A 12609-nucleotide genomic window follows, 5' to 3' on the forward strand; every position below is an offset into this window, starting at 1 on the left:
TATTATTATCTAAAAATATTCACGTAAATCAGGCCCTAATAATTGCTGTATTCATTTTTTCCGATTGACAACTAGTTGAGGAAATGAGAGGCAGACACAGCGACAGATGGAGGCAGAAGATTATGGCCCAAATCCCAAAGGAGAGCAAAACCAGATGAAAGTAGCTGACCAGGATTAGAGGACAAACCGATAGCCTACAAGAGATGGAATTAATGCAACCAGACCAAACGTCTGCTTGTCTGGGTGCCTTTAACATTTAATCTCTTGTTTTCTAACAAACTGCTGACATTAGCCCAGTAAGTGTTGAATACACTCTGCAGTACATAGCTTACTTCATCAGCAGTATATCAGCTGTCTTCTCTCAATAGTGCTGCTATTGTTCTCCATCCAAGTATCAGACCTGCAGGTTTCAACACATTCATCCGCAGTGGATGACAGAAGAGGATCTACCTGCTGTAAAATCCTCCTGAACTTTATTAACTCTTTCAGCACACAGTGGAACAACACCATTAACCTTCTGTCCAAACATGGAAATTATGCAAAAGGGCAAAAGTTTAGACTGTCCCCACATGCCTTGTTTTTTTTTACTTTTTCTATGATTGACTTTAAATAAAATATTTTTACATTGACTTCCATTTAAAGTTAAGAAGTTTTCCCAGGTATTTACAATTTTACAATCAACACTGACAAGCCACAAATCATGGCATAGCAGTATGCAATTTGATCATAAAGTGCTACCACAGAGTGCAACTTGGGAACTTGTAAGTGAAATGGATAGCAGGTGGGACATTCTCTTTATGAAGCTTTTAAGGCACTTATATAATACTTATATCATTTTTTATTTCTATTTTTTCCCCATTTTCTCACTAATTAACATGGCCAATTACGCAACCCACTTAAAATTCCCCCATCACTAGTGATGCCCCAACACCAGGAGGGTGAAGACGAACACATGCCTCCTCCGATACATGTGAATTCTGACTCTGCCTCTTTTTGAACTAATGATCGTGACCGGCTGCATCTGCCTAGAACTGTCCATACAAACAGACAAGCGAGCGACTCATGCCAAAAGATACTGGATTAAAAATGATACTAGTTCCTTCCCATTCATAAGATTATGTCAGTATATACAAACTGTATGCATTTGCATGTATATTATATAACACATATTACTGTTATGTAATCCTAAACACACATATGCACTTATGTACATAGGTTTGCTCATATACTATGTGCCAGAAAACACATTAGCATGTATGTATTTGGGATTACATAAACATGAATGTATTTGATGCATTTGACCCATTTTTAAGCATGTGTGATGATTTAAGAATGTGGTGTGCACCATGCCGACTGGTGAAGTATAAGTTTCCATTATCTGTTTCTCACATTAGCCTCCTGTCTCCAGTCCAAAACTGATCCAAACATGTCTTGGGCTGACTAAGTACATACAGCACAGAGAGGTAAGGGGAGAGTATTGCTTTACAGAAGTAATAAGACTTCTGGATGAACATAACATCTGGTGGACATACACTTAGTTTGCAGAAACTTTCTTTGGAAACATATCAAACCAGAGACAGAACTGAAGCGAGGTGAAGCCTCATATCCTCCCACCCTTCCAGGGAACAAAGAGAGAGAACTCATAGGAAGAAGGAAGGAAAGAGGAATTTCAACACCAATGTACAAACATCAGCAGAAAAGAGCAGGGCTGCAGGATATCTCTGGGTAGTTAAAGCACATGTGTTCGCACACAAACACACACCCATATTGCTGAGTGTTCAGGGTAAAGATCCATTCCTCTTAAGTTTAGCTCAAAACACACACACACTGACTTCTGTAATCAATACAGACACTTTTGTATCATCCAAAAACAGCAGATGAGGCCTGTTGAGGCACAATGGACCAGCGCTCTACTGTTGTTAGCATAACAAAGCCCTAAAGAAACAGTGGGCAGTCCATACTGTAAGCAGCACAAAGCACTGGGGGAGAATTAAACCAAATCCCTGACAAAACAGACCCACCCTAGTAAGAGGAGGGGCCAGCTACAATTTCTGACCCAATTTCTGGCTTCTTTCACCAAATGGCTTTGCAGTGAAACAATCACTGGTCATCCCAGATCCATCTGTCTGTACTCAACAGCAGTCTAGACAGGAACAGATCTGGGAAGTGTAAAATACTAGCAAGCATTTTTGCTACAACCAAAATCAGCAAAGATCAACAAATTGCATGGGTATTACATATTTCACATGACCATTTTATATCCTTTCTATAAGATGGTTACATATAAATGACTTCTTTTATATAGGCTGTCCTGTAATTTGCTTTGTTTGACACCACCCCCACCCCAAATTAAAAAACATTACCAAATAATGTATGTATTTGCATGTATATTACATATTATACCACAGTTAATTCCGACGCTGCAATGTGATTGGCTGAGAGGCCTTTTATAAGTGCCATTATCAGCAGGTAATGCACTGTACCTAAAGCTCTCAATGTATTACTTCACCACATACAGGTAACCTAGCAACGATGCAGCGCTTACAAGCCAAACAGCGCAGCTACAAGCAGAGCAGCAATAGAACTATTTTAACTCGCAGAGATTTATTATCCAGACACATCATATTTTCTTGTCTTCTTTAACTCAAAATCTTTTAATAAACAGCGATAATAGAACTGTGGTATAATTGCAACAATACACTCGAGTGTATTCAGATTCAGATAAGTATTGGATAAATCTATATAGTAAGTAAATTCTAAATTAATTGAAATTCAAAATGGCATTTATGATCCTCTCTGCCATGTTTAGCACTACACTGTTAAAAAGGGATAGGAATCACAGGGCATCTCACGATACAATATCATGGGTAGCGTATAATGATAATATCACATTATAAAATGTATTACAAGACCATTCTCTATGATACTTCACAGCATCTGTGTTACTGAGGAGGATAAAATACTCCTAAATAAGCAAATACCAGAAATGATGGATTTAACACATATTTAGAGAATATAGCAACCAATATTCTTTACCTCAGGTTTACACGATTTCTTTGATTACTGCCACCACATGGAGTAATAAAGTAGTAACTCAAATTGTTGGGAGTTTTAATGTTTTATATATATTTTTTAACCACTTATAAATTATTTATCGCAAAGAAAAACAATGATATATCGCTTTGTCAATATTTTGTCCAACCCCTACTACTGTTGAGGATAGGAATACAATGCAGGTAAGAACAAAAAGTTTGGAGAGCAGAAGCTGAGGGTCCTAGAACACTGTGTCTAAAACTGGTCTGAAAATGTTGTTGAGCTGAATATAGAGGTCATTTGTCACCTTGTTTTGTAACTTGTCATCGTACCATCGGTACAAACCACATAGTTTCATAGCAAATGACTGACCTGTTGCTCTAAAGCCAGTAGGTGTGAATGCACAGTAAATATTTTCTTTACTATTAATGTTTTCCACAATGTAAGAGATTTAATTTGCAATTTTAAAGAATTTCAGTCCATGCGTAAAAATGTTCGCAGGCAGTCAACCATTATTGAAATGATGTCAAAATTTAAACAAAGCAGTTATGGTTAAGTTAAGTAAGCCAATCAAGATCAACACTGTTCACCAGGCTTCCTGCCAAACAGAAGTGCTGGTTAAACACTTGAACTGCTTCAGAAAGCAGCTTCTCATGTTCTATTCAGGGTTTAATCATTCACACTCAGAAATCTTCACTACACGAGCCAACCTGGAATGAATGTTCGCTGGCTAATATGGTCACAATGGGATTACAGCAGTGGAGCGGCTCATTGAGAAAGCTCTGCACTGCAGCGTGAACACGTGTTGGGCTAGATTAGCCATTCACACAGGCAAGCTCTGGGCAAAGGTAGCATCATTACCAGATTGTTGGCCCAGGCTAGTGAGGAGGATGTAGTTTAAAATGTTTTCCGAGGCAGTGGAAACAGTCTAAAAGCAATAATCTGCACTCCAGTGTTAATGTTTGCTGGGTATGTGTACATTTATAGGAAGTGGCCTATTAACATTATTGTGTGTTTGTTCTGTAGATGCAACTTCCATGTTCCATGTGCCAAATTCTTATCATTTTCCTATGATAAGAAAAAAAAATCCATTTTAGAACAACTTAATGTTGGATCTTGACAGCCCAATTATAGATATCTGCCTTTTAAAAATGATTTGAAGTCCATTAATTTAGTCTAACTTTTAACATAGCTGCCTTATGCGAATGCAGTCAGTCATTAGAATGTTGTTGTGACAATACCATTGCAAAAAAAAAATCATCATTTCACAACAATGTGTATTAATGTATTGTCCCTTTAAAACATACTACAGTCTTTGTAGTCAATCTAGTAGTCAAATCTTTGTTACGTCCAATCTGCAAAATGAAGGGACCTAACTAACACCCTGCCAACAGTATATTATCACGCCTTGCGTCTGTGTTGTTGTGAATACATCTACACCGATAGGCATGGCAATCCAGAAATGAGGTGTGTTCAGGTACATTTCTGGTGTATTGCTATCTTGGCAATAGAAAACACAGGTGCTCCACTGACTGAAAACAACCTAGACAGATGTCAACCGTCAGACGTTCATTGCCATCTTGGCAACACTTTGTGACACACAAGCCCAACATGCTCACACCCCCACTTGTTACACCCACAATGATAAGCAGCAGTGCACAAACCCAACTTTTACATCAACAGAATAGTAAATAAAATAAACACAGCTGTTCCTGTAAATGAGCTGCTCATGCACCTTCACAGCATCAGCTTTCTCTGAGAAGCACAGAAGCACTGTGCTGTTAAAATAGAAATACACCAAAGTCAGAGTGCACCACACTCTTTAAAGAAATGTTTTTTTTTTCATGTTACACACAAAACACACACATGCTTAGTGCAAGAATTAGTACATGCATTTTGCACATTCTGAGCCACAAATGGTGTACTTTTCCGGTTGTTATGATAGCAAAGACACACTGACACATTCTAAAATGAAGTTGCCTATAGATCATTAAAATAGGGCCAAAAGAACTCAATCATTGACCCTGAGCAAAAATCATTAATCATAAACAAGGAAAGCAACATGAGATATACAGTATATTGTGATATTGAGTTATTAAGTTATTTTACCCTACCTTCCTCTGGGGTTATTTCTAATGTAGTTTTTTTAAAGTAGATTATAGAGTCTTAAAAACAATTTAAAGGACTGCAATTAGGTGAACTTGGAGGACTTTTTTTCTACTTTTAAACTGATAACTTTAAGAGCCCTAATATTTTACAGTATCTTTACTAATTGACTATAAAGTAGATCCCATTACAATACAGAGAACAGAATCCACAGATCCACATCACTGAGCTACACTACTCTACATAGAACAAGTTGTTCTGTATTCGGAGCAGAGTATACCAGGGCACACTATTCAGAGTGAAGTACCACGTGTCAGTCTGACCCTGTGGAAAGTCATGAAGCTCTTTCCATGCACAGTTGATCAAAGAGCCTCGTACCTGATTATCCTCTGTATCTTCCTGTATTACTTTATTAAAACTACAAAAATCAATCACAGTCATTTTACTGAGATGTTTAGAAGTGGAGTAATAGAACTGATAGAAAGTTTCGTCTGGAGGCAAAAACATCCGCACATGAATTAGACGTGTCTGAACAGCGTTTCGGCCTGTTTTACCACACAGCCAGTCAGAGTTATTGATTTCACCAGCTGCCCTGTGAACTTTAGAATCTGGTCAAGTTTTCTGTGGTCAGTCAGCTCAGGGATTAGGTTTTAAAATGAATGTAAACGTAGGAATCTCAGGAGTGCAGATTAGGTACGAGTGTATGATTGAGTGAAAGTGTGAAAGTGTGTTGTTATGACTATGGATGTGCCATATTGTATTGTACACAGTAATATTGTTATAATTAAAAAATAATAATATTTAAAAAATCCAAATCACTATGATAATAGCGGAGTTTTTTTCTTTTTGGCAATTTACTGTTATATTGCGTATATTTAAAAACTAATATTTTTGTATAGTTGTTTATGTTTGCAGTTAATACGCATGTACTTCATATTCTAAAATCTATTGTTTTGTGACCAATTTGTTTGTTACATTCATTTTTGGCCCAAAAAAGCTTACAAAATAAGACAAGTTTAATCTTATAACGTACAATACCATAAAATCCATAAATCAGACTTCAGAAGTTTACCTTTACATTGTGAAATCCGCTTCTGCAACGAGCATCCGACTGAAAACATTGCTGTCTACCATAATAAAATGTAGATGTTGAAACATTAGTTCTGTATTATTGTTTTTATATTGTAACTATGTTTATATGTTTAATGTGGAGGATTGACATATCTCTTTCTCATGTTTATTCTAAAGCCCATAACTAATCAGGGTGATCTTCTTTAGGCCCTGCCAAAAATGTTTTTTGCCTTAAAATTCTATGTCCTCTATTGCTAAATGTACATCATTATTACCAAGTTGCTTTGGATAAAAGTGTCCACCAAATGTAATGTAATGTAAAAAAATATATTTTGCATTATTTATAAGACTTTACAGTGACTCTTCCAACTAGCCACTCAGTAAGTCACAAATAGCCATGTCTATGGGATGAGTTAGACATCACCTTCAGCTCAACTGTGTACAACAAAGTTTATGCACTGCAAAAAAAAACTGAGATATATAGGCTTATGTTTAGGAAAAAAATGCCACTGAGGTGAGAAAACTTTTCTTAGTAATATTTCTTAAAATAAGAAATCTCAAAATCCTTGATGTAATCCCTGATTTTATTTATTTTCAATTTGGATACAAGAAGCAGAATAACATGACTGGTGACTTTTTGTGCTTATTTTGACTTCAAATAACTTAAAATAAAGTGAAAATTCTAAGCGAGACTGATTAAAATCATTTTTCTTAAAATAAGCAAAATAATCCAACACTTACAATGCTTGGTAAGAGAAAATTGTTATCAGAGAATATTATATTATTTTATTACCTTGAAATTAGATCATTTCACTTGCTAAGTTTTTTTTTTGTAGTGTGCATTAATTTCCAGTACAGATCTGCATGTTGATGAGTAATACATATTATAAGATGTTTCTAAATGCCTGTAAAAGTATGTAGGAAAAACAGAAATGTTCCAGGCTGTGCGTCAGTTTGCCCGGCGGCAGGGGCTCTGAAATCTGTGCAGAGTTATGTTGCTGCATGCTCTGGGGCCTAATCAAAACAAACAGTTTCATCCAGCTTTACATAACCACACAAGCCAGGTCAGGGTTTAGCTCTGACAGCTGGCCTAAAGGCAACAGGTTATCATCTGTGGAGCTGATCAGGCACCTACACTGTGCTGCTGCAGACAATGATAGCCAATATTAATAATATTTCAAGCTGTTTCCCCCCATAATCCATGAATATCTGTCCTATAATATTATTACACTGCTTACACTCCTCATTTGTGATTCTCATTAGAGGTGCTGGTTAGTTCCTGATGGGCAGTAACAGGTTATACAGTCTGCAGTGCAGTAAAAGCTGCTGAGTGTGAGAATCCAGCGCAGCCGGTGTAAAGGTCGGCATAAGTGCCTCGTTGTAAGGTTCACTGAGGCTGAAGTTCAGTTTGCGTTGTACAATGATAAATCTAAAAGAGGCATTACAATACTAGCAGGTGCCAAACTGGCAGCTATATTTGCATATTTATATTCATACAAGCCTCAGATATTCAAATTCCAATCACCTTTTAAGATCTCACTAGAGTGTCCATCCTGTACAAAAGATGAGGAAAAAGAATTGTCCATGCACAATCTTTGCAAATGTTTAAACTACAGGTGGGCAATCTGACAATATTTTGTTTTATGGTGATATTTTGTTATTGTTATATTTGACAGTTCATGCAATGAGCAATGGTGTATTCAAATATTAAAATTATTTTCCAGACCAGATTGAGATACAATATTTTTACCACACTGCCATAGAAGAACCTTGTCTGTAATAGCGATATGAGAGTGTAAAGTAAAGTATGGAGAAGAGTAGATAGATATAGTAGATAGAGAATGGAGAGACAGATACACAAGATAGATGGAGAGACACAAGATAGATACAGTAGATAGACAACAGACAGAGAGGAGAGAGAGTAGATAGATACAGTAGATAGATACAGTGGATAGATAGACAAAGAGACCGTGGACAGACACAGTAGATAGATACAGTTGATGGATGGACAAATAGACAGTAGATAGATACAGTGTATAGATACAAAGATACAGTAGACAGATATGAAAGATATATATAGTAGATAAATAGACAAAGAGACAGTGGATAGATACAGTGGATAGATAGACAAAGATACAGTAGATAAGTAGACAAAGAGACAGTGGATAGATAGACAAAGATACAGTAGATACAAAAGATAAATACAGTAGATAGATAGACAAAGAGATAGATAGATAGATAGACACAGTAGATAGATAAAATAGAAAAATAAACAAAGACATGGTAGATAGACACAGTAGAGAACAGGAGAACAGACAGACACTACATAGACAGCGACAGTAGATAGACAGTGTGGATATTGGCATGATGTTTGGATGGATGGTATTTCATAAAGAAGAAACTGGTAATTGGTTGTTTATACCATATTAATTCTCCCACAACATGAATTCTTTATATTTTAGCACTCAAGCCAACTAAACAGAACTAATTACTAATTTGAAGAATTATAAATAATTCTTCAAAATAAAATGCAAGGTGGTCACTGTCCAATTATATCTAGGATACAATCAGAAAAAAACGTGTATCCAGATAAAAAGCATCACAATATGATAAAACATTATAATGTTCACCATTCCTACCCCTACCATGACCCCTACCCCCCAAACCCCATTTCATCACTAAGATTATTTACAACCAGCAGGCAAAAATCAATAATCAATCTATGTACAGCAGATGTGTCATGTGAAGTAGCTATCTAATCCAATCTCCTCAGTGTGATGCAGGCTATGCTAGTTTTATTTTGAAGCATTTTCATCACATTTTCATATTAGGCCTACTTCTCTGATGGGTTAATTTCCTTCTGCTCTGTTTGTCCTTCCTGTAGACTGCTTTGCTGCTCAAACCTTTCTGTCTGAAGCTTCAGCCTTTTATATTAGAACAAAAAGATCCTCAAAAAGAGAAGGGCCTAACAATTCAGTTTCTACACCAGTAGACGCCTATGTTACTTCTGCTCTTATAGGGTTTCTGCTGGTTTTACTTCTGCCTTAGTCATTTATATCTGAACTATTAATATTGTGACTTTAACTGAGGAAGCCTTACCCTTTAAATCTCCTCTGCCCACTTCACAAATATTGTCAAACAATTAGGCATCCTCCTGGCATCATGGTAAATGTTACACCTCTGAGCCTGGCTGGTATACAAATCGATTATATATGTTAATTTGATTAATCAAATATCTGTTTTAATGTGATATTTAAAATGGGATACTGGAGACTCTACATTTTACTTTACATATAGAATGTACCAGAGGGAAGAAACCTGTAAAGAACTATTTATGCGGCAGTGATTTTCATATTTTACAATACAATTCTCTAAATACAAACTCTAAATGCAGGGCTGTGTATTGCAAGACCTTGGTGACAAGAAACTTTCACAATACAGGGTTACGATTCAACACAACGTAATATATTGCAATACTGTAAGCAAGGTGATATTAGCAAATTGACAAAGAAAAAAAATGAAGGTTTGTAAAACTGAATAAAAAAAGCCAGGGATTCAAGGAGTGAGTACAACACTGATATCTAGTGAACCACTTTTGACACCAATTCTTAAAGAGAAAACTAGTAGTTATGTAAGACCATTGTCAGACTTATCATACAATAAACGGACATGATATAACATTTGAATGTTTGATACTTAATACATGACCGGCTAAAATACATGATTTAGCTAAAATACTGTACACTGTTTTATTTACATACATATATATATATATATATATATATATATATATATATATATATATATATATATATATATATATATATATATATATATATATATTTACTTGGATACAAATGTGTGTGTGTGAACTTGAGATTGGTTTATTTGAACATACAAATAAACACAATAGACAACAAATATTATTATATAATCCTATATATTATAACATTTTTTTTTTCTATTAAATTGTATAGGTATACATTTCTATTCAGAAAGTTTTAAGAGTTCAGAAATCAATATCTGGTGGAATAACCCTGTTTTTTAATCAAAGTTCTCATATATCTTGGCATGTTCTCCTCCACCAGTCTTACACAATGCTTTTGGATAACTTTATGCCTTTACTCCTGGTGCGAAAATTCAAGCAGTTCAGCTTGGTTTAATAGCTTGTGATCAACCATCGTTTTCAATTTGATTAAAACAAAGAAACTCATCATAACAGGGTAAACATCACCTTGAAAAAAAGAATAACAGCCAACTTACCAGGATCTCTCGGACCTTGTCGTGGAAGAGCTGCTCTCTAAGCGACACGTCGTCTGTTTCCATCCTTCAGAACCATCGCTCGAGGCACGGCTGTGTGAGTTCTCTGTAGTTACAGCCGGTTATAATCACTAACTCGAGTAAAAAACACGAGTAAAGGAAACTTGTGCTGTTTGCAGCTCCAGCAGAGAAAGTCTCTCTCCAGCGTTATAAACCAACAACCCCCCCAGCTCCAGCTCCAGCTCTGCTTCTGCTCCAGCCCAAAAAAACAGCGTGAAAAGTACAGTATCTCCTCACCCAGCCAGGCTACAATACCTCCAAACAAACGCCTGTAATATCTATAATACCCTCCACACCAGCACTAACTCACTAAACTACACTAAACCCGGCTAAACCCGAGCCTGCAGGAGACCAGCGCTCACTAACTCACTGTTAACATGTTTATGTTCGCTCCCATACTCCGCCGTGTGTGGGGGAGGGTTGGGATTGGTTGGGGGTGGGGGCGTGGCCAAACATTTAAAAACGGAGGTGGGCGGGGACTTTGCAAACACGAGGTGCCCATGCTGTTTGAGCATGCAGCTGATATGATGGTAGTAGTATTAATAGTATTCAAATATTAAGCAAAATAGTTTCATTAGTTATTTGAATATAATATAATATAATATAATATAAACACTGTGCCTTTACTATTTAAAACTTATTTTTTTAGATTTCAAATCATTTCCAATAACTACTATTTTTGTTATGACTAAATAAATGATTTATGACTAATTAAAAAATAATAATATTGAATAAAATGAACTACTAGGTTCAGCTGAGGGAACAGTGGATTAATAAAACAAAAGGTTTGTTATATGTATTTAACAAAAGAATAAATAGAAAACTAATGGAGTGCCATGCAGATGTTAAGAAAGTGTTTAAAAAGGTGAAATAAATAAATATTGACACCTTTCTATAAATAAATTAATAACTTGAGTCATTTTTTGCCAAATTATTTTAGGAAGATTATATAAAAAAATAGATTTTAAATTACAGAATTACAGATGCATTCCTGCCTTGCTTTTATTTAAACCCAGGAAGGCTCTGGACCCATCATGATCCTATAAAGAAAGACACAGATGGATATGAAGATGCCTAGCTGGCACACAATCGACCTTCAACATTGAAATGTGGTTTAAATATAATTGAAAATATGTCTGTTAAAACAACATTTATTGTTAAATGGTTGTGCAAACGTTGAAATTTTAACTTTGAAACAATGTTGAAACAACATTTAATGTTATATATTCTTGGAATTTTAGGCCCAGTCGTTAAATTCCACCTTTACTACAAAGCTACATTTATCAAAAGAATTCTATTTAAAAATGGACATCTTCCCATATCTTTTTCCATTTTTCACTAATATTGGCTTTGCATACTCTATGTTCATATAATGTTTTACCATATTTCATTAAAATGATCAGGCACGCACACAATCACAACATAAAAATCAGAGGTACTGGAAACAAAGATATTTTTCTTATGCTAAATAAGATTGTTATTTGTTTTTTAAAGATTTTTCTAAAGTTACATAAAGTGTTTCTTTGTGTTTGTATTCTTATCCCTTGCAATTGATTTGGGTTATTGACAGGTGCTATACAAATACAGCATTAGTGATAGTGATACAGCAGAGAGAAATACACGCTGAGAGCAATCCAGCGCACAGTTCTTTCAGTTCTTGTGATGTTCTTTTCAAACAGCCTCAGAAAGCATGAGATGCTGTTGAACTTCTGCCTCAGGTTGTTATAGTGAGCTGCTCTTTTTTTTTTTTTTTTGCTCTTCACTGAGAACATGGTGCACTGTTGGGATCCTCTGAGACCATGGAAGGCAGACAGCCTCAGGGAGTCTTGGGGAGTTATCGACAGGGTCAGTGGGGCCACTGCCCAAAGGCTTCTGACTACCAGGGGGCTTGGATCCAGGCTTGAGGTGGCACAGAACCAGGGAAGAGTACACCCCCCCAAAAAAATCTATGTAGTGATGTACATGATGCTATAAAATAATTAACACATTGATTTAAACCTGGAGTTTAATCCTGCATGTAGGCTAAATATACTGTATGACCTGTTTTAAAGGTCAGATGTTCTTCCTCAGCAGCCTTTG

The 12609-nt window shown here is 36.0% G+C and overlaps 1 protein-coding gene across 1 annotated transcript in view; it reads right to left on the reverse strand.

Annotated features, from left to right (window-relative positions):
• lmbr1l (limb development membrane protein 1-like) overlaps positions 1–10938 on the reverse strand; it is a 36921-nt gene extending 25983 nt beyond the window's left edge. The window contains exon 1 of the mRNA XM_007246751.4: positions 10474–10938. Coding sequence (XP_007246813.1) covers positions 10474–10536 — 63 coding nt within the window. The 5' untranslated portion in view covers positions 10537–10938. The remainder of the gene's footprint in view (positions 1–10473) is intronic.
• Positions 10939–12609: the final 1671 nt, after the last annotated feature.

This window comes from Astyanax mexicanus, chromosome 13 (genome assembly GCF_023375975.1).
Source record: "Astyanax mexicanus isolate ESR-SI-001 chromosome 13, AstMex3_surface, whole genome shotgun sequence".
NCBI lineage: Eukaryota > Metazoa > Chordata > Actinopteri > Characiformes > Acestrorhamphidae > Astyanax > Astyanax mexicanus.